This window comes from Saccostrea cucullata, unplaced genomic scaffold, assembly GCF_032062105.1.
Source record: "Saccostrea cucullata isolate Sc308-1 unplaced genomic scaffold, CSIRO_AGI_Scuc_v1 ctg8, whole genome shotgun sequence".
NCBI lineage: Eukaryota > Metazoa > Mollusca > Bivalvia > Ostreida > Ostreidae > Saccostrea > Saccostrea cuccullata.
Window position 1 is genome coordinate 868299 of NW_026940997.1, and position 23410 is coordinate 891708.

At 34.0% G+C, this 23410-nt stretch overlaps 2 protein-coding genes across 3 annotated transcripts; both read right to left on the reverse strand.

The window, feature by feature from the left end:
• Positions 1 to 55: 55 nt before the first annotated feature.
• LOC134256860 (phospholipid scramblase 1-like) lies at positions 56 to 6215 on the reverse strand. 2 transcript variants are annotated; one of them, XM_062739534.1, is made up of 10 exons: positions 6062 to 6215; positions 5710 to 5761; positions 4717 to 4827; positions 4045 to 4122; positions 3704 to 3780; positions 2469 to 2599; positions 2234 to 2357; positions 1995 to 2097; positions 1668 to 1726; positions 56 to 1580 (listed from the first exon to the last, which is right to left on the reverse strand). In XM_062739534.1, the coding sequence occupies exons 2-10, from the start codon at positions 5747 to 5749 to the stop codon at positions 1539 to 1541; spliced, it is 765 nt and encodes a 254-aa protein (XP_062595518.1). In that variant the 5' UTR covers positions 5750 to 5761; positions 6062 to 6215; the 3' UTR covers positions 56 to 1538. The 2 variants fall into 2 exon arrangements, with proteins under 2 accessions (XP_062595518.1, XP_062595519.1); XM_062739535.1 differs by lacking the exon at positions 6062 to 6215 and adding an exon at positions 5889 to 6025.
• Positions 6216 to 8825: 2610 nt separating this feature from the next.
• LOC134256861 (phospholipid scramblase 1-like) lies at positions 8826 to 20798 on the reverse strand. Its single transcript, XM_062739536.1, has 10 exons — positions 20676 to 20798; positions 20450 to 20560; positions 16692 to 16769; positions 16525 to 16601; positions 16147 to 16277; positions 15931 to 16051; positions 15733 to 15778; positions 14082 to 14147; positions 10732 to 10790; positions 8826 to 9049 (listed from the first exon to the last, which is right to left on the reverse strand). Exons 1-10 carry the CDS (start codon positions 20722 to 20724, stop codon positions 9011 to 9013), a joined length of 777 nt encoding a protein of 258 aa, XP_062595520.1. The 5' UTR covers positions 20725 to 20798; the 3' UTR covers positions 8826 to 9010.
• Positions 20799 to 23410: the final 2612 nt, after the last annotated feature.

The following is a 23410-nucleotide window of genomic DNA, read 5'->3' on the forward strand; positions in this document are numbered from 1 at the left end:
TGTGTGCAGTTGATAGTAGAAAAGTCCGTTGTAACATAAATTGTTAAGCCAGCAATGATCGTGTGAAAAGTAATAGTGTCATTTATTAAAGAGACAGTATGGCGCATCTCATCAAAAGCAGACTTGGTAAAAATTTCCGATAAGATTTGGAATATTTTTAAATTCTCATAAATGTACACACTTTCACAAAATTAAAAGTTTCATAAGTAAATAATTCTGATTAAAAAAACAGCTCTGCATCAGCCACAATTATAAAACGAAACAATACATGAAGGAAAAACAACATTTTTTTTTTCATTTTGTTCATAGTGTAATACAAACCACAATTTCAACAATTCTAGAAACAAATTTGCAAAATAAAAAACAATTGGTCGCTAAATTGGAATTTTCTGTAGATGAGGTTAAAATAGAGGTGTAAACATTTTTTTTTTTTTGAAAATGATGAAAATAACAATGTTTTCGCAAATGGTGAAAATACATGTAACAATTTTCAGTAAAATGAATAAGGTTAGCCGCATAAAATTTATTTTTTTAATTCAAAGGTTAATAGTGTTGCAATTTAAAGTAACAAAAAATTCTATTGACTGATAATGATGTTAGCAGAAAGGTAGAATTTTGAACGCAATTTCTGAATATTTTGAAAAATTATTAATCACATCACTTACAACCCAAAAAGTGCCTGAAATATTGACCAATCCAGACATCCAATTTTTTAGCTTATATCATGTATCCTTAAACATAAAATAAGTTTAATATACTGAGCAAATTTAAGACAAATCAATGTTAAAAACTAAATTAACATAAAAATAAACTGGTGATCTTTCACTTTTAGATTGAACTCCCCTAGCAAAAAGGGTCTTACTCCTTCAAGGGACATGGAACTGTTGTATTGATGTTTTGTTTGCAATTTGATTTTTTTTTCTTTTAATTAAAATAAGGGTAAGGTTAGTAAACTGAATTGAATTGACATGCAAATTCTTGGAATTCATTTTGTGTGTCAGTCAAACACGTACCGAAATATTTAGTTTCAATAATTATTAAAAGGAAGTTTCTAAATGTGCTTATATGTATACATGTAATATTTCTGACTGAAATTTTCTAGCAACATGTAAGTCATGTATATACAAAAATTTTAATAAAATACATGTATTCACTTCAAATCTGTGTTCAAGCCTCTGAATTCAATGTTGAGCCAGCATAAGTAAAAAATATGGATGCAATGTTTCTAAATACAGTAAATTAAGGGAATGTAAAATAAAAAATTGTCTGCTAAATAAATCCTTTTCATTTTTCTTCAAGATTGCTTCACTTTAAGTGAAAATAAAACAAATGTAACAAAAATAAAAATATAAAATGTATGGAGGTTACTAAAATGTCAATGAATATCACAAAGTATAAAAATAAATATAATATATCGATAAAAATGGTTACAATTTTCTTCTTGGTTTGTCTTCTGTTTCATTTGTAAGTAATAGCAGTGGTACCCCTCCTCTGAATATAAATTAATATAAACCCTGTATAGTTCTTTCATTTCTTTTTTAATTGTTGTTGTTCTTTTGTTGCTCGTAGTAGAGGAAATCCTATAAGAATATGAAAACATGTCAATAATTTAAGAGTAAATGGATCATGAGTTGAATATGGTCAACCAGGAATGGAACAAGACTTACCACAAGAAAGAGAGATCCAAACAACATGGCTTTGTGCGGTACAGCCATATCCATTGGGACTATTAATAAATAGATATTAAAAATAACATCTACATGTAGCAATATTTTTAATATTATAACACCATTAATTAATTATGGAAATAAAATGTAATAAAAGTGTTTTTATAAAAAACTAATTTAATTTCTTTCTAATTTTTTTCCTCTCTTTCTCCTCTGTGGATAACAGAAACAATTAAAGAATAGTAAACTGGTCTTCTTTTTTTCTCTCGTGAAAACAGCCGTAGATTAAAACTATAAGTAAGGATTTGAGAGAGCTATTACACATACATGTGACCCCAAATGTATCAGCATCGGTAAACATTTCACGTCCACATCCAGCCCAGCGCTTAAACATCCTGCCCAGGTTGTTCGTTTCTGACAGGTCCATTATCTATACAAAAAACGTAAGGTTTCTCAAAAAATGATTACATATTATATTCATTTATTTGATTTTTACATAAAACATAAAAGAAATTATAAAAACACGTTAAAAAAAATCCTTGCAGCCATTCCGAAAAGCCACTCACCGGAAAGTCAATGTCGTCTGTACAGCAGATATTCTGGCATCCCCAGCAGCACGGTCCACGGACGACGTACATTGGTTGCCGGTTGGCATCAAAAACGCGAATGTGAGGTTTCCATTTCGAAGATCTGGAAAGGAATATTCTCATTCATAAATTTCTGTTTTTATGCCAGGTTTTCTTGCTCGAAGAAAAATTTCAAAAATTTCAAATTAAAGCAAATTAAAAAAAAGAAACTAACTGTTGTTTTGCATAGCCGATAATGTTTCCGACTGGAGCTTCGATTCTGACTTCATACCCACAGGAAGAATCTGTGGCACACCAGCAGCATCCTACGCAGCAAACAAAGTCGTGGGCGATCCTCATCACCTCCTACAGGGAAGTAAACAAGAGGCCCATGGGCCACATCGCTCACCTGAGAAGCTTTGACCATGCTGTTCTTTACCAGATTTCCCCCTTGTAATACATATTGTGACCCCACCCCTACCCTGGGGGTCATGATTTGAATAATTTAAAACCTACACTACCTCTGGATGCTTCCACATAAGTTCCAGCTTTTCTGGCCCAGTGGTTCTAATGAAGATTTTCAACGATTTTTCCTATATATTTTTATATACAACTTTCATTCCCCATTGTGGCCCTGCCAACCCCCCGGGGGTCATGATTTGAACAATTTAGAATCTACACTACCCCAGGATGCTTCCACATAAGTTTCAGCTTTTCTGGCCCAGTGGTTCTTGAGAAAATATTTTCAATGATTTTTCCTCTATATTTTTATATAAAACTTTCATTCCCCATTGTGGCCCTACCCAACCCCCGGTGGGTCATGATTTGAACAATTTAGAATCTACACTACCTCAGGATGCTTCCACATAAGTTCCAGCTTTTCTGGTCCAGCTGTTCTTGAGAAGAATATTTTCGAAGATTTTTCCTATATATTTTTATGTAAAACTTTCATTCCCCATTGTGGGCCCGCCCAACCCCCGGGGTCATGATTTGAATAATTTAAAACCTACACTACCCCAGGATGCTTCCACATAAGTTTCAGCTTTTCTGGCCCAGTGGGTCTTGAGAAGAAGATTTTTTTATGACCCAACCCTATTTTTGTCTTTTCTTGATTATCTCCCCTTGTGAGAGGACCTTGCCCTTCATTTTAATAATTTGAATTCCCCTTTACCCAATAATGCTTTGTACCAAGTTTGTTTAAAATCGGCCCAGTGGTTCTTGAGAAGAAGTCGAAAATGTGAAAAGTTTACAGACGGACAGACGGACGGTTAGCTAGACAGCTAGACGGTTGGATGACGGACAAAATGTGATCAGAAAAGCTCACTTGAGCCTTCGGCTCAGGTGAGCTAAAAAGAACCGTCACCTTCACATTCGTAACCCACGTGAGTACTTTTCAAAAGTTTTCTAAGATTAACTGAACTAACAGAGGAATATTGGCTCATAAAACATTTAATTTTAAGGCATCGTTACCTGGCCGTTGTTATCTGTTATATGCATTACATATTCTCGCATTGGTCCACAGCAAATTCGGTTACAAAACTCAGATTCTAAAACAAATCAGGGTGGCACTATTTATTATATCGTTTCAAATGATTTTTATGGCGCCATTTAAAATGGGTAAAAAAAGAACTACAACTTTCATTCTTTTAAAAATCTTATCACTTATCAGCACCATATTGAATAATTATTAATGATATATGTATCTTTGATTAATTACTTAATGATATGATGTATCTTTGATTAATTAGTAAATACTTAATGATACATGCACATATATCTATGATTAATTACTTATTATCCATGACTTATACCTTCCTCCGCATAGTAGCACTGTTGTCCAACGCTGTTTAAAACGTCATATTTATTTCTCATTTCGCAGCCAGTAAATACTGTAAGAAATATACTGTAGATTGGCAAATATTCACGATGGTTTTGAATTTCACTATGTTCGCGATTTATCATTTTTCCGCGAAATTAAACCCATCGTGAATGCTGTCATTAGTTTTTAAAGATGTTTTTATGCTTTAAAGAAACTTAAATTTATTTTTTGCAGTGTGAAATTAAAACAATCGCGATTGGTACTTTTTGAGAATCGTGAAATTTTAACACCGTGGAATTAAAATGACTTACAATATAAATTTTTATACTTAGAATATTCAAACAATGTGCATAAAAACTTTGAACAGAAGGTAATCGTATCAACTTGGAATAGATATTAACATCAGGGGTTTAAACTGTAATATATATATAAGGAACAAAGTTGTTAGTTGAGTGTATGCTCTACACATTTATCATGCTCATTAAAATAGCAGCTTTATTGTAGAGGTCAAATGTAATGGCCAAGTCAAAAAAAGTCAAACTTTGATTGTGACCCACTCCTATTGTACCTCTGATACGAGGTGCTGAATTTTTAACGATATTGATATTTTACGTGCCAGTAAAAAAAAAAGGCTGGAAAACGTCAGATATTTCAAACAACTTACCCTCTAGCAATTCCACTCTCTGTTTAACAATCATCTGGTCCAAGTTCGCCATATACTCTAACCCTGGGGGAACACCAGAAATGGACTGGGGCATGCTCATCCACTGCCCACCTAATATATAAAACATTAAAAACAGTTCATTAGAATACAGCAACACATCAGAGATCTCTGGAAAGTTCACATATTGAGTACTGAGGTAAATTTTCCTTTACTAGGGAAGATATTTCCTTCCACGACATGTATTTTTCATGCCTGAGGTACATTTCTGCACCTCGTATCAGAGGTACAATTTTTGTAATGGATACATTCTGGGGTATATTTTTGTATTTTTTTTTCCATGTCTAAAGGAACAGTTGCTTTATCCGAGGTACATCTGTGTAACATTCTGCAGAGGTAAATAGGCTAATTATGTGAAAACCAAATCTATATAATAAAGAATTAACTTTGTGAATTTTAAATTTGTGAAATTCTGAAACTACGAAACTCCTATACATATAAAAGATTGCTCCTTCACAACCTGTGTGGGGCACTGAGGGCACAGCACCAGAGGACCTGACATATCATATTCATATTAAGCATATATTTGTCTTGTTTATATTTTGACAGAATAAACGTTGATCCTTTTTGTCACTCGCACAGATTGTCACAAACCTCACGTACACACACAGATCCTCTCCCTCCCTCACACACACCTTCATACACTCTCTAAATTTTACATATCCTCACACACACGCATGTATCCATAGATAGTAACCAACCCCCTTTCATTAAGTTACTTGGTTTTATATATCAAAAGAGTTCGATAAAAGAAAATGTTGGATCTGCGGAATGCAAACTTTCAGCGACCCTGCGACGAAACTGTTGTACACGGTGATGATAAGGTAAACATGGATATGTAAACAGGTAAACATAATTCAGATCCACATTTTTTGTTTTCATCGAGTTTTGGAAATAGGTTGGGGCTTTATTTATAAAATATATACATGTACATACCTTGTCCAGGTTGCGTCTGCACCGGAGGTTTCTCTGCCATGTTGATAATTACCTGCACAGGTAAAAATAAAAGGTAAACAATAAACAACTACACTATTAAGTATGATAGAAATTTGGCTTAAACAATATCGAAATGAAGTTTACCAAAACACGATACAGTCCAGGTTTGCTCTACGTACCACGACCTGTGTTAACTTATTTAGACATACCTATTATTTGTAAATAGCAAGATTTCGAAATCATGCATAATCGATATAAGTCCGGTGATTGCTTTGGATTTTACGTAAATCTATATAAAGCCTATGTACTTGTACAGAGTCTATTTCAAATTCAATATGTCCAAACAACTTACCAAAGGTAAATAAATTCCTGTCTGAAGTCAGGGCACCTGGGGTAACTGCTTTGTTCCGCCAGAGTGCACTTAAATATGTAATCGCGTAGAACTGTTAAAAGGAGGAGGTTTCCGACCTACCGATCGGTTTGCTTCATTTAAATTCCGCTACTAGTGTCCATGGTGTAGTCGCTCGTTTAAATTGTTTGAGTGCCCCATTTCTTTTCAGGAATGAAGTTTTGAGTGCCCCATTTCTTTTCACGAATGAAGTTTTGAGTGCCCCATTTCTTTTCACGAATGAAGTTTTGAGTGCCCCATTTCTTTTCACGAATGATGTGTTGCGTGTACAAAGAGGAATCGATCTGGTCAGCAATCTACATGCAAACTTATTTTTTACCTCAGTTCTTAACAATAAACTTCATGACCTTATTTACTTGTTACCGACGTTTTAAAATAAAAATGTACATAAAGCAGGACTATATACAGTGATCCCATTTTTGCTCTACATCTTCATTACTGTCTCATTAAAAAAAAGAATAAACAGAATATTTGTATATTATACGTTTTGTCAAAGGTGTATGTACACATATATTGTGATGTAGCTGTTCAGAAAATATGGCAAAAGTTAAGTTTGTTTTAAAAGACTAAGTATCATGTCAAACTCCAAGGTCAAGGTCACAAGGACAAATACGTTGATACCCAAAGAAAGGTCTCGTTACTTGAAATACACGTTAAATATAAAAGCCCTTGAATAAACTGTTACAAGGCTGGCTGTTTCCAAGGTTTTAGTTTGATAAAAGTACGTCAAACCTTAAGGTCAAGGTAAAAAGCTCAAAATTGTTGGTACTGAAAGAAAGATCTTGTCACAATGAACACATGTGAAAGATAAAATCCCTTGGCCCAACCATGGGCAAGGTTTAAGTGTTTTCGGACAAACAGACAAACGAATTAATCAGCATATTAACAGACAGAAAGACAGACAGACAAAAACCTGTATGCCAGCCCCGACTCTTCGATTATGGGTGAGAGAGTGGGCTTAAAAAGTGACCTAATTTCTAGCCTTGTGCTGAATAACTCAGAAAAACCGGACACATCAATGTTACGTTGGAGTCGGTGATTTGTTGTGTTCCAAATAATAACCTGTGATAGTTCAGTACAGTACAACGGATTAGCTTGAATGCACAAGTTGTATCTTTTTTTCAGATAAAATTATCGTGTTGTCTTCATAATATATTGTATCTTCGGGAGGGTGGGAGATAAGACATTCACATGCATTTACATAATTTTCTGCTTCGTAAACATGACAAGGTTTGTACTGGGTTTCGAAATTTCTCAAAACAACTGTCAGTTATTGAAAAATCCCGAATTCGCCAAGCAGCTGGTTAGTGTCCTTTCTGACATATTTTATTTTTCAAATAAAATCTGCAACAACTATGAATTTTAAGATTTTTATTTTCTTATTTCATTTATTTAATATTTTCACTTCTTTTAGTTTCTGTAATTATTTAATTTGTTTTAATTTTCAAACAACAGATTAATTGGAATTAATTCAATGTTTTATAAGCAGACGGTGTATATCAAAGAAAGACTTCTTCTGTCATAATGTACAATGTACATGTATTATCTATTTGTTGATTTCGTTCATAGAACTCATACATTGTTTAAAATGTTTCGATCAATAGATTTTTTATTATACATGTAAAAATGTAAAATTGTACTTGAGGGTTTCCTTTCATCTGTGTAATTCTGGAATCAAAGGTGTCAACCGTTCGATTTAGTGTTAAGTCCTAAGGGGTTATGTTTATAATTAAAGTATGGTCAATTGGTCAAGTAGATAAATAAATTACATAAAAACAAAGTGAGATTATCCGTAAATTAAATTTTAAGCATGTATATAGATTTTGATTGGTTAATACCTGTACAGGGAAGCGTGGAGTCTCCGATATAGATTGTGTCCTCTACTGGGATCCACCTGATCGGAGACGGCAAATTGCAATAAAAAAAGTTTCATTTTATTTACGCTTTCCCTGGTTACTAGTATATGTATTTTACAGTCATCCCAAACCGTACTGAACTGGAGACTGGGTCAAAAGGCTCCCTCACTGCAAGCGAGTTCCCCAAGGTTCAATAAAGCGTCAAAACTAGACACGACACTATTTTACAGTTTACTGTTACAATTTTTTGGGGGGGCCTTCATTGAAAAGGACATTGGATTATATCGTTTTCTTCGTATTTATTAAGAAATACTCCTCTATTTTATTCGATACATTTTCATTCAAAAACCAGCACAACATCGTTCTTTCGCCTCCAGTTCTTTAAAGGAATAAAAATAAAATGAGAGATAGCATTTACAACAATTTATACTTCTTGGATTCTTTCAGTTGTTTATTCAATTTTTATTATTTATTATGATACTTTTCAAAACACTTGATTTTGTTTGCGACCAGTTTTGCTTTGCTAAATATTTTATGTGCTGAGCATCTAGTGTGATGCAAAGAGGTGAAGTGATCATTAGTTTTGCAACGAAGTAGGTTGTTGATTTTGTTTTAAGCAAGTCTGTTTTGTATTTCAGTAGGCCTGTAGATGTTTTTGAATAATAAATTATCTTTTTAAAATAGTCTTTATTTTAACCGTTTCCGCTGACCACAAATTTTCCTTTTTACCATTCTCCTTACTGAAAGCAGTCGTCTGATAAAAACAAGAATCGAGCGTGTTTAGTTTTATTCAATTCTTTAGAGATATGATTGCATTCATAGACAAATATAAACATAAACATCTCTGATGTGTACATTTTACTGGCTCGTCCTCTTTTCCTCAATAGAAAGCCCCACGAAACAATCCAGATGTGTACAGCTTTTGATATTGTGTGCGTATCTATACAGCCCAGTATCTATAGTATGAGGCACGAATTGTCCGTGGGTCTGTATGCGTTCTACTGTATCCCGCTAATACCCAGTATTTCTTCCACAGTTAATTATCGTCTTCTGATGTTTCATAGTACAAAAAGTCCTGAAATAAAATTATATTGAACATTAAATAATGAAAAAAAACCCTCAAAAGATAAATACAGGAGGAAGAGGAAGGGTTAGTTTGAAAAAAAAAACAAACAAGAGGCCCATGGGCCACATCGCTCACCTGAGAAGCTTTGACCATTCTGTTCTTCACCAGATTTCCCCCTTGTAACACATAATGCATCCCAACCCTACCCCACTGATCATAAAGACTTTTTGAAATCTACACTACCCCAGGATCCTTCCATGTGCACATAAGTTTCAGCTTTTCTGGCCCAGTGGTTCTTGAGAAGAGGATTCTCAAAGATTTTTCCTATATATTTCTATGTAAAACTTTGATTCTCCATTGTGGCCCCACCCTTCCCCCGGGGTGATGATTTGAACAATTTAGAATCTACACTACCCCAGGATGCTTCCACACAAGTTTCAGCTTTTCTTGAGAAGAAGATTTTCAAAAATTTTTCCTATATATTTTTATGTAAAACTTTGATTCCCCATTGTTGCCCCCCCTTCCCCCGGGGGTCATGAATTGAACAATTTAGAATCTACACTACCCCAGGATGCTTCCACATAAGTTTCAGCTTTTCTGGCCCAGTGGTTCTTGAGAAGAAGATTTTTCCTATATATTTCTATGTAAAACTTTGATTCTCCATTGTGGCCCCGCCCTTCACCCGGGGTTCATGATTTTTACAATTTAAAATTTACACTACCCCAGGATGCTTCCACATAAGTTTCAGCTTTTCTGGCCCAGTGGTTCTTGAGAAGAAGATTTTCAAAGATTTTTCCTATATATTTCTATGTAAAACTTTGATTCTCCATTGTGGCCCCGCACTTCCCCCAGGGGTCATGATTTGTAAAATTTAGAATCTTCATATCCCAGGATGCTTCCACATAAGTTTCAGCTTTCCTGGCCCAGTGGTTCTTGAGAAGAAGATTGTTTAATGACCCCACCCTATTTTTGTCTTTTCTTGATTATCTCCCCTTGTGAGGGGACTTGGCCCTTTATTTTAAGAATTTAAATTCCTCTTTACCCATGGCCAAGGATGCTTTGTACCAAGTTTGGTAAAAATTGGCCCTGTGGTTCTTGAGAAGAAGTCGAAAATGTGAAAAGTTTACAGACGGACAGACAGCTAGACAGACGACGGACAAAATGTGATCAGAAAAGCTCACTTGAGCCCTCGGCTCAGGTGAGCTAAAAACAGAATAAGGAAGACGTGAATCAATGATGTCCCTGAAGGACAGCTCATTACCAAGGTCAAAGATTCTATAATGCAATTCAAACTACAAAGTCAAGAAGTCACACATTATTACAATCATAATACATACCAGTATATTTGTCAGAAGACATACATGTGAAATATGAAATGAAAGCCCTAGCACCGTTCAAAAGATATGACCAATATGACAGTTGGTTAAATTTTGCAAAAGTGGGTGAAACTCTAAGGTCAAGAGATCTAATTTGTTGGTATTTCAAGAAAAGTCTTGTCATAAGGAATACACCTTTAATACAAGGGGTCTACAGTAGCTGTAACAAATCAAAAGTTACAAGAAAGGTTAAAATTTTGCGGATAAAAAGATAAAAGCTTGAAATATAGCAGCATACATATTGATATTATTCATGAAATAAATTGTACACAATTCTTGAAGAGTCTTGAGTGCTTGTCACGGACATTAACTTACCACAAGGAAGACGGTGCCAAATAGAAGGGCCTTACTCGTTACCGCCATATCGAGGGGAACTACAATATAACATAATAACAGAGGACTATAATATTTATCAGAAAACTCGTTAATATATTATACACCCATTCTCAATATAAGGGCACAAATGCCTCTCTGATTTTTTAAAAAAATGAAGTTCAAGATAACAATTTTTCTATCAATTACCTTTGAAAGAAAGTATCTGAAGATTTTGTTTCCAGATTTTTTTTCATCAAATTTTAATACATGGAATAATGACAAGATGGTAAAGTAGAGGGTGATTTTATTCAGAAACGTAGCTTGAAATGTACGTTACTCTTTCTTCAATGTCCAAAAAGATATGTCAAAAAAATGTAGTCATTAAAATCACAATTGGAATATCTCATCTTAACACCAGCACACCCTACCAACTCTGTCAGCAATATATTTTTTCGGCATACGAACGTGCGTTTGATTTTTCCTTTCATAAAACAAAGGTTACTTTTTGATCCAGATGTATAAAAACATTTATTTAAATATATGCTTTAAATTCTTCTTTCTGTTTTGTTTAGAGCGATCAGTTTGGAATCTTGTCATTTTCTATAGATACTGGAACTTAACATGTACATGTAGTAAAATTCTATTTTGTAGTTACTGTCTTTTTTAACATATATCCATGCCGATTTAGAAAACTACGTAAATATAACGTACATTTCAAGATATATTTCTGTTTAATAAAAAGCTTAAAATTCATCTAAAAATTCATCCTTTTGTTTCAGTTTATTCCAAAAAAGATTCTCTATGTAATCACATTGTGTTATATGTCACAATCACCACTATAAAGACACGATTGCCTCAGAATATGAGTAGGTAACGTACATTTCAAGCTTGTAATAATATGTAAATTAGTAATAAGAAAATATTGAAAAAAAAGAAGCAATTATTGACATAAAAATCATTTCAATGAAGCGTTTTAACGCAGTAATATAAGAAATCATAATGTAACAAACGAGGTTATTTGTCATCAACTACATAAATGTCACGTCACTTCGGTAACGTTCATTTCACATATATGTATTATTGGGGAGTCCCCTCCACCTCAGTTCAATCATTCTTTTGTCCTGTTTCGCTGAAATTGACACCGGTCGTAGCCTAGTTACTTCTACCCGTTTGCAAGGGTACAGACAAAAAAAATAAGAGTCAGACGTATTTTGCTATGATCTAACAAATGCTCGTGTTTGGCCATTGAAACTTAACATAAATCTATTCCGAATATATCCATCGACAGTCTTGTTAACAATTTCATTTAGTATGTTGCAACATCGTTTGTCAAAACACAAACATACGTGCTTTTCAGCAGATCTGGAAAAATATAACCCAAAATGCAATGATTCAAAAAAAAAAAAACAAAACAAAAAAAAAAAAAACTGAGTATTGTGTGCCTTTCAGTATTTGAAATGTACGTGACCGTCTTGTGTTCTGGGTTTATTTGTTTTATTTTTTTTTATTTTTATTTTTTTTACCAATTATAAGCCTATGCATACCTTGTTTTTAATCATCAACAACAATTAAATTAATATTGACGAAAAGTCGCATATTAAAAGTAAACAAACTGCAAAAAGGTTGCCAAAAATGAATTTAAGACACTTAGAAATAAATTTTCTAGCATGTGGTAACAGTCTACCTTATTTACGAGGATTGGGGGTGCATTTAGATGTGGCCAGTTGTCAAATGGATTGTAACGATAATTTTGTTTCGCTCGTGTAAACGCAATTCATTGACTAAATAAAAAAAATGTCAGTTAGAAATACGCAAAATGTACGTTACCATACGTAACGTACATTTCAAATATAAAAATCAAGTCTCTTCCAAAACCGTACGTTAGACACGCAATATATTGATACTATTTGAACTTGCATATCATAAGAAATGCATCATACAGGTTTCGTATTCAAAAATATATACCAGGTATCAAAATTATATTACATATAATTGACCTTAATATTTTTTTTTTCCTCAGCAGAAACGTTTCTTTTCATTAATTTTGGGATTTAGCAGACCTCCAACCTTTAAAACTTTCCTTTGTGTACACATTCGAGTGTGTGAAAGTATGAGAATACATAAAAATTCGTGCGAGATTCACTTAATTCGAATTTCATGGTAACGTACATTTCAGTAACGTACATTTCAAATGATCACTTTTCATGTAAAAAACAATTTTTAATTGTGTTAAGCAAAACGTCTTTGCCAGTTTACAGGATACAAGGGGTTGCTTATTCAGAGTCGTCTCATATTTTCTACTTAATATATATTCTTAATGGAAGAATATAGGTAACGTACATTTCTTTCTTATCTCTACGATTGAAAATGTCTTTCATTCCGTAAACATATTTATAAAAGTTGCTCAAATTGTTCAATTTCATGTTACATTATCTAAGTAGGAGTAATTAATCCTTTGAAATTTCAAATTTAGCCCATTAATAAATAAAGGAGAACAAAACTATCAGGTGTATAATATTTGTGTTTGCTTGTAATGTGGTTGAAATAGAATTAAGCGACAGGGACATTGCACAATAAAATTTATATATTATCAGAAAGAAAATGTTTTTATTGTTATGAAAAGAAATATATATGATACAATGTTTAACTTATCAGAAAATTTTTACATAAGAATCAAAACTATATATTACACAGAGGAGATTCAGCATAATATTTGCCTCGGCGACAGTAACGTACATTTCAAATAGGCTACTATATTTGAATTTGGAACTCCTTAAATACCCTTTCAGATCGATAATTATATGAATTTTTATTCATTGTTATATGACTATTTGTAATGTTGATTTAAAAGTTACATCAGTGGTATTTCTTCTAAATGAAAATGAGGCGACATTATTTGAGCCCTTATATTGAGAATGGGTGATAGTTGTTTATAAAGTATACAATATATACTCACAAACTTAAAATTTTTCTTGAAACTTTCATTTTATGAAATCACAAGTGACTATTCAAGTTGAAATTATAGTCTGACTTCGGAACATAACACAGCGTCCGATAAAACTATATCGGGTACGATTTTGTTAATCTTGGATCTTTGATCGCCAAACTGTCATCAAGTTCTCAATTAGATTTTGCTTGGTGGATGAAATTAAGTACTGAGTATCAAGTTTTTTTTGAAAATTTTCAGGTACCAGAAATTTAAAAAAAAAGTGTTAAATACTAGTATGCCAGAGTCTATTAAGAACTTTTTTCTTTCCTTTTGTTTTTCTTGTTTTTTTATTTTCAGTGTTTTGCTGAATAAAGTAAAAGAACCTAAGAAAAATGATAATAAGAGGAGGTACTTTACATACATGTTACTCCAAAGGTGTCGGCATCCGTGAATGCTTCACGCCCACACCCGGCCCAGCCACAGGCACCTGACGTTACTTATTTTTCTTTTAATTAAAAAATATACACATACCTAATAATAAACAAGGTCCCCAAGGCGCCATCTTGAATTTTTCTAGGTCTGTCACATCAACTTGTATTTTCGTCTGAAACTCCGTCAAATAAATTCTCTGCAACCATATTCTTTCTGTGGCCAGTCTTTCGAGGTCTAAACTTACGGACAGTGCAACCAGAAGGGCGCATCACACTTGCAAATATTAAAAATCCCTCGTCAAACTCGATCTACTGCTTCAACAATCCGAGAAATCGCCAAAGGGGGGCCGGAAGTTTACATACGATTTGAAATTCTTAGGGAAAGCCCTTTTTTGATTGGTCAATATATTTGTACGATTTATTTTCAAAAATAACCTACGAAAGTTAGTATACTTATTCCAAAAACAATAATTCAGACAATAATACAACGTAATATACATGTAAGAACATTCATTTTATATCTCTCAAAATAATTTCGATATAGCTTGATCAAAGCGATTATATTTTATAAATGTCGAAGATCGGCCTGATCATGCTAGCTGATCAACATGATCAATGAACATTTTCAAGACAAAATATTGAGTCGGGACTTAAATGCACTAAATATAATTAATAACACTGTCATTATTGATGCCCTGATTGAGCGTTATCCGTGGAGAAGATTGACTTATCTAAAATATGTACGCACGTGTGTGAGAAGGGGGGGGGGGGGGTCCACACTAAAATTATTCCAGGGAGTGTTGAGATCTGCAATTTTATGTATTGCAATAAAGTAGTGGCATGGCGACATTTTAATTTTTTTTCTTGGTGACAGATTATACATATAACGTTACATGATGCGTATGCTAATATTTGATTTCATTACATATCCCCGAGCCTTTAATCAGTGTGCCCCCTTCCCTTTTTCAATTAAGCATATGCCAGGTATATATGTTACATAATGTATATATATAACTGGATGGTTTGCAGTCTTTTGTTTTCTGAAAACCATTCAATTAACTCTGGATGATTTGTTGTTGATTTTTTTTTCAAGCACCCCCCTCTTTTATTCAAGATTGTTTCAAACGCAACGATCGGTATAGATTAATACAGTATATTTTACAGGTATGTTTATAAGAAGTGTTTTATTTTTCCCATTTTGCATTTTTTTTTTTTTCATTTCAATAATCGAAATATTTATTAAAATTCAAAGTAATTATAACACGCCGCTTTAGATCCACCACAAAACTGACAAATACGGAATTCCCATTAGCATATTGATGTAAACTTCCGGCCCCCCTTTGGCGATTTCTCGGATTGTTGAAGCAGTAGATCGAGTTTGACGAGGGATTTTTAATATTTGCAAGTGTGATGCGCCCTTCTGGTTGCACTGTCCGTAAGTTTAGACCTCGAAAGACTGGCCACAGAAAGAATATGGTTGCAGAGAATTTATTTGACGGAGTTTCAGACGAAAATACAAGTTGATGTGACAGACCTAGAAAAATTCAAGATGGCGCCTTGGGGACCTTGTTTATTATTAGGTATGTGTATATTTTTTAATTAAAAGAAAAATAAGTAACGTCAGGTGCCTGTGGGCCCAGCGCTTAAAAATCCGACCAACATCGCTCGTTTCCGTCAAATCCGTTACCTGCAGAAATTAAGTCAATTTTAAAATTGTTATTTTCTTTTAAAAAGTGTGTCTATTAAATCAAAATATTTGCATTTTAAACAACTGATTTTCTAAGTGAAAAATATTCGGAATAATTGTTTTTAAAGATAAACTTGTATATTTTTTCATACAGGAAAGTTGACATCATCCGTGCAACAAATAGCCTGGCAACCGCAGCAGGGGCCTCGGATGACGTACAATGGCTGACGGTTAGCATCGAACACACGGAAATGCGGCTTCCATTTTGAATTTCTAAGAAAAATGAACAGAAAAGAAGATAAAGCATATTTTGTAAACTTATACAGTCTGTACAGATCAAAATTGTATAAAAAGAGAGTTCTACTCACTGCTGTTTGGCATAGCCGATGATGTTTCCGACTGGAGCCTCGATCTGGACTTCATAACCACAGGAAGAGTCGGTTGCACACCAGCAACATCCAACGCAGCAGACGAAGTCGTGGCGGACCCGCATCACCTCCTTTTTTATTAAGAAAAAAAAGATAGTTTACATTTACATGTAGTTAAATTTCCTCAAAATTCGAATACACTGGGGCGAGGTATAGCACGTATTGTCATTTACAATGGCCAAGAATTTTAAGCTGTCACATGGTAAAAAAAAATGTTCTGAAATGTTAAGTTTGATTTTTTTTGTTCTTGATAAGCTAAAAGAAAAGGATTTCGGTAGTGCTAAAACCAATGATTTTTTATGTATACTTGACTCTGACCTGGCCCGTGTTGTCCGATATATGAATCACATACTCTCTGTTTGATCCACAGCAAATTCTGTGACAGCACTCCGACTCTAAATAAAATAAATAAATATTACTAAGTAAATGTCCCATTACCAGGCTAATGAATGTCACATTTACAGAGAGTGTTCTTTTAAACAAACCTTCTTGAGCAAAATAACATTGTTGTCCAACGCTGTTCAGCACGTCGTATTTGTTTTTCGTTTCAAATCCTGTTATGACTAAATTGTAAACAAAGAATTTTTATTAATATTAGTTCGGTTGTAGTATTACATGTATGCATTATCCTTCTTTGTACATAATAGTCATAGTTTTACATGTATTATCCTTTGTGTATTATATATATATATATATATACCACGTGAATAAAACTTTTCCAAATCTTTAGAGATTCTCGACATTTTCTTTTAGCTCATCTTCACCAGGCCATGGTTCCTGATCCGTTCCTCCCTTCACAAACCCTTGAGGAAAGTGAGTGGATCGGATACCCTCGGCTAGCGAAGATGCTTTTGGCTCACACGATGAAGCCACACTGGTATATGCAATGTTTTCAGCAAGAGTCAAATCCTTTTTTTTTGTTGGGACAGGCCAGTTTACAAAAAATAAATCGTAGAGATACAAAACTTTCACCAGTTTTCAATCTATTCATTGCGAAAGTATTCGTTTGACCCCCTTAATGAGTTATTGCCCCTGAAAGTTTGAATTTTACGAATAATTAAAATTTCAAAACGATGTCACAGAGACATGAAATCAACTGCTTTGGATTCTTTGACCCTTGACCTTTAATTGTATGCAAAGGTCAAGGTCATTCCAAATAACGACAAATCAATTTCTTTCTATAGCTCTTTTGTCCTTTAACATATGCTACTTATCTTTTTTAATTTGTCCTTTTAAAATTTCTTCAAAGATTACATTCTTGTCCCCTCTGAGGCTTAGATCTAACACCATATACAATCTTGATTAAAATCAGATCCTTTGATCCGCTCACAAAGATCGCTGCACACCTTGTGTAGCGATCTGTGAGCGGATCAAAGGATCTGATTTTAATCAGATTGACTCCATATATATACAAAGACGTTGCGCACGGTGTTGGTGTCAAAAAGTCAATAATTACTATCATGACGGCATTTGCCCTATTTCCATAATTTTAAAACAATTCAATATATGAAAACTATATATCATTCGGTCGGTAATTGTATACTAAACACATTTTAACAAAAATATTGATAAAAAAATTCCAATTATCAAATATATTAATTCGACTATTCAATCAATTACGTCAAAAACGCATGTAGATCGGTAACAGGGGCATCGCACAAGCAATTAGAAAACGTTGATAATTTCCATAAAACAAACAATACAAACTTAAAATTCAGCAGAAAAGTTCAAAATATGATGTAAATGATGTAAAGTTTTACAATTGTGGTGTTGTTCAATCCGAATGCTGTGAATGCGTTGTTCAAAATGCAAGACAGCGATGTAGATAAGCGTTATCCGAAGAAATATGGAAGGAACATGAAATGTCATCGGTAACTTAAAAAAATAATTTAATGAGCAAAATCAATTTTGAAATGGCATGTCAATGATCCTTTTTGTGTGCAAGGAACTATATTTTACGAATCGTGTTCAGCTTTAAGCCTATTTATTGTGGGGACATTGACTAAGATGGTGTGTCATAAAGCTTGGAGGTTCCATCTCGCAAAGTTTTTAAGATTCGTTAAATTGCAAACTTTGTAATACTGGATAAAAAATTAATGTTAAAAATTATTTTAAATTCTACAAAATTATAATATTATGCAATGTTATTAAGGAAAAGATCTCTAGACAGAATTTTAACTTGCAGTGCCTTAAATTTTAATAATAATTGCCGTGTTACATATATGTACTACATGTAGCTATACGTCACAATTGAATTTGACGGCAAAAACTACTACACTCCAGCAATGTCCTACATTTTAAGACTTAATTTTTTTAATTTGGCACCAAACAAAGTTAAATACAAAATGTGCAAAATCAAAACTTTATTTAGATATGAAAATGAATTGATTCTATAAAGAAGTGTTTGTTTCAGAGGCTTTTTACAAAGTCAACATAAATGTCACACATTGTCCAAAAGAAATAAATCTAACTATAATTGCATAAATGTGGTAACATTGATCATATGTGATGTCATTGAAAAAAGACACATTGAAAATTAAAGGATTTTTATGAAATGTGCATCTTTTCAAAAAGTTATTGGTAAATTCCAAAATAATTTCAATAGAATGGTGACAAAGCCCTAACAAAAATTAAAGGTCAACATAAATGTCACAGACGTAAGAATTTGGCGTTTTGACGTTTTGAGGTTCAATGCAAAAAATGTTATGTAAAGCGTCAATATATTTTTCTCTCTCCAAAACTTGTTCTCTTAATTGCTGATGAGCCTGATATGGATAAAAAAAAAAACATACCAATAATGATTAAGTAGAAAAATAATTTTAAGTTTTAAAAGTTGTATTTATATATTAAAGTAAAACATGTGCAATGTATACTTGTACACTTTATCGGTATATATCCTTGTCAGACTTTGGACAAAAGTACCATTCAGAGTACGAATTAAGACACGAGAAAAACATCACACAAACCAAAATTTATGCAAGGATATGACTTCAAATTTGAATTAACTCACAGTAAAGTGTATCAGCTGTATTTTATGCTGGTATAAACTATTCTATACATGTACATGGCCGAGTTTATATTGAATAGTCCAATATTGAATAAGGGTAAGGGATTGTCGGAGGTGAGTAAAAAATGTATCAGATTTTCATTACAAGATGGGATGGGGGGAAAATAATTCAATGCTAAATCAGCAGAATATCTACAATCGTACAATTTACTGAAAACAAAGGACAGGTTCTAGGGCCTACTGATATGATATGGAATTGTTTTGAATTTATCTCAATAAAATAAAAAGCTTGTAAATTTAAAGTGAGATGTTGAACAAGTTTCGTTATTTCTACCAAGGTTGTTTTTTTTAAATGAGACAAACCATGCTTATATTTTCCTTCCGCAATATGCATGCAAAAGGGTGCAGGGAATTTAATTACAATGTTCTAATTATTTGAATTATTTAATAGGCGGCATTACTGGGTTTTTATTTTTTCTCCATAAAAAATGTTAGCAAAAAAGTAACGACAAATAAATTTTCCAGAACTTCACGTAACTGACACCATTACCGTGCGCAACGTCAAAGTTATTGCCTTTTGTACTAAAAGTCTTGTTATCGCTACTCCTTAAACCGTTGAGACACGAAACATTCACTAAGGGTCTTAGGCACAACTTCAAACTATTCAGTGCGAAAGGATCTGATGACCCATTTACGAGTTATCGCCCTTTAACGTTTTTGCGCTTACTATTAATCCTTGTTATAACTTAAAAAAGTACAAGCCGTACAGGCATTGGGTTAATTGCAATGTGACCCTTGACCTTGACAAAATTATTCCAGATCAAAGGTCAAGGTTATTTGAAAAATTTTAAAACTTTCATTTTTCTATCTTTCAAGCCATTTCTGAATTCTTTTTGTCTAAAAATTAACTTTAGAGAGTAAAATATAGAAAATTTAAGAAATTTAAAGAAGGTGGAAAGACCACCTTATTGTTCGAGAACAATTAGTCTACGAGTTATATAACTTTTCCGAAACCCCGTCTTATTTACGCAGTTATGTTCAGACCCCCCCCCCCAGTATAAGGACTGGCGGGCCCTCGTCCCTATCCCTTGTAGATAATTTTTATACTTGTCGGTTACTGAGTCGAGTCTGTTCTATTTTATACCAAATACCACTTTTTCTATACGGGGATCTTAATCACATTACGGGTATCCGATATCTTGATGTATATTTTCGTTCTGTAAAATGTTTGTCTACCTTCCAGTAGTTCCACCCTCTGTTTGACGATAATTTGATCCAAAGCACTGAAGTATTCCAGTCCCTGGGGTATCCCGGTAACTGACTGGGGCGTGGTCATCCACTCTGACCCTAAAATACAAACATTAAGCTATTTATAGTAATATAATATTCATAATTGTCTTTGTAACCCCTCCCCCCTCCCGAGTACAGAGTCTTATGGTGGACCTGAAGACAAAGTTCTCACCTTGTCGGGGCTGCATCTGTACCGGTGCTTGCCATTGTTTTTCTGCCATCTTTAGTTAATTAGATCTGTAGGCTTTGGCTGACCTGTTATGAATACTGTGAATATTAATTATGTATAATCCAGGATGAACTGTTATATATCCTGCTTTAGGATTTGTCAACATGTATACACTCAAGTTTCATTGCGAAATAGAGAGTTTATATGTCAGACTTTACATTCCTCTGTAAAACTATGAGCAGAGTGAACCATATGTTTCAAAGCAAACAGGATAAACTGAGTGATACCCTATAGAGTCAAATTAATTAATAATGGTCAATATTCCCCAAATAAGATTGAAGATTACAGGGGTCCCCAAGGATTGCCGTTCCACACAGTTATAATCATATATTATACTTACCATTACACTTATCCCGAGGTTGATTTTCGAGAGAGTGACCAAACTACTCGCCAGTATAAAAATTTATACCCGATATTGTTTACTTTTCTTACTAAAGGACCTCAGGTTTCGTGACATGTACTTTAACTTGAATTGAAGTCAGTAACTTTTAGCGGGGGAGGAGGACAAAGCTAGGATATTGTTTGGATAAAGTATTGTTCGATATTAAATATTTGTTGACTGTGTTCTTGGGCATAATGCGTTTTGCTGACCCCTCGAACCAAACTGTTTGGTTCTAGCGTTCGACAAACCTGTCACATGCGCGGATCTAGAGAGGGACCCCCCTCCAGAAAATCTGAAGTTATTAAATATGTATACTTATTACCCAAGTGAAGGTGACCTGGGACCCCCCTCCTAGAAAACGCGGATCTATGTGGAATATAAGGGTGAAACGTTTACTGAATTTTGTAAACGTTTAAACGGATAGCAGTAAACGAAACGGTACCGTTTAAACGGGAAATATTCTATGTTGGATTTTTATGGCTACTCATTCAAGAAACTCGAATTTAATAATCAATTCTTTCACTTTAATATAAGTATGAGCTGTTATTACAAATTTATTGTTGGTCATTGTGATTTAACCGTAAGAATTTGAGGCGCATTAAATTCATTCACTTACGACCTCGTCACCCAACTGCTTGGTTTATTTGGTTACCGGACGTAGAAAAAATAATTGTAAAGATGGATCTTTTAATCTCGAAAAAAGTAAAACAGGACCTGCTGAATGTATTGAAACTTTTCAAAGACTTGTGAAAAATGTATTATATTTATTTAATCAAAATATATCAAGTTTTATATTTCAAGTGTCGTAAAACATCGCTAGTATTAGCAACTCGGAAATCGGAATTAATTATGTTAGCCCGTATCGGGTTTTAGATATTTTCATTCAATATGTTTCCGGTTTAGATTGTTGCTTATCAAATGGCCATAGACGGTGTTTCTTTTGTAAATTATGAAATAAAACAATTTTTTTTGTGTTAAACTTTATTTCTGATAGACATTGATAATGACCTTCGTGTAAACGTTTACTCAAACTGTAAACGTTTAGAGCATATAATCGAAACGTCGCCGTTTACACGTGTAATCGTTTCGCCCTTAGTGGAATATGAAAAACATATAGGTATGATGCTTTAAAAGTCAACGATTAACCACCACCCCTTCCCCGGAAATAGGCTTCTCGGGTTTGGGAAAAGGGTATAGGTTCGTTTTATTTTGTTGCGATGGACACCCCCCCCCCCCCGGAAAAAAATTCCAGGAATTCTGGATCCGCACCTGTGCCCGAGAACACAGTCAATCAATGTTTAATATCGATCAGTTCGATCTTTTGTCACACCCTTTTCCTTTAATTTTGACATATCTTGCATTGGATCCCATATTTGTGTTAAATGATATACCGCCAACATTGTGACGTAAAATCGTCATATGCGGTCCAATATCTCATTGTTAGGTCCAGTATTTCACTCAGCACTCAGCTGTCCATCATGAATATTTTTGGGCCGGTAAAACGTTGGAATTGTTACGTACACTTTTTATTATTTATTTTAATCGGAAACTTATTTTAGATTTCCCTTAGCAAAACATTGACACTGCCATTTTTTCAAACCACTTTCACAGATTCATTTGACACTTATTTCAGGTTTCCCAGAACAAAACACACACTTCGCCATTATAATAATATGGGAGGCGGGGTGGGGGTATCATTTTAGTGAGCTCAGTGCTCACAGTTCCTCTAGTTTTCTGGGAGGGGGGGTTGCAATGTCTTCCCCCATTTTTCAGCATATTAATTTCATCACTATGCTGTTTGACAACCTCAACCCCTCTTTCCTGTGAAAAAGAAAGGAAAAAAAAAAACAAGAGGCCCATGGGCCACATCACTCACCTGAGAAGCTTTGACCATTCTGTTCTTTACCAGATTTTACCCTTGTTATACATAAAGCATCCCCACCCTACCCCACTGATCATAATTTAGACATTTTGAAATCTACACTACCCCATGATCCTTCCATGGGCACATATGTTTCAGCATTTTTGGCCCAGTGGTTCCAGAGAAGATTTTCAAAGATTTTTCCTATATATTTCTATGTAAAACTTTGATTCCCTATAATGGCCCTGCCCTTCCCCCGGGGGTCATGATTCCTACAATTTAGAATTGACACTACCCCAGGATGCTTCCACATAAGCTTCACTTTTTCTGGCCCAGTGGTTCTTGAGAAGAATTTTTTCAAAGATTTTTCCTATATATTTCTATATTAAACTTTGATTCCCCATTGTGGCCCCGCCCTTCCCCCTGGGGTCATGA

Bases quoted from the DNA above. Each gene is read 5' to 3' on its own strand.
- LOC134256860 (XM_062739534.1), bottom strand. From the start codon at position 5,749: ATGGCAGAGAAACCTCCGGTGCAGACGCAACCTGGACAAG. The intron at 4,828-5,709 runs GTATGTACATGT...TTTATATATTAG, and splicing joins GCAGACGCAACCTGGACAAG to GTGGGCAGTGGATGAGCATG. The intron at 2,358-2,468 runs GTTAGTTTCTTT...ATTCCTTTCCAG, and splicing joins ATCGGCTATGCAAAACAACA to ATCTTCGAAATGGAAACCTC.
- LOC134256861 (XM_062739536.1), bottom strand. From the start codon at position 20,724: ATGGCAGAAAAACAATGGCAAGCACCGGTACAGATGCAGCCCCGACAA. The intron at 20,561-20,675 runs GTGAGAACTTTG...TTTGTATTTTAG, and splicing joins ACAGATGCAGCCCCGACAAG to GGTCAGAGTGGATGACCACG. The intron at 15,779-15,930 runs GTATGAAAAAAT...TAATTTCTGCAG, and splicing joins CGGATGATGTCAACTTTCCT to GTAACGGATTTGACGGAAAC.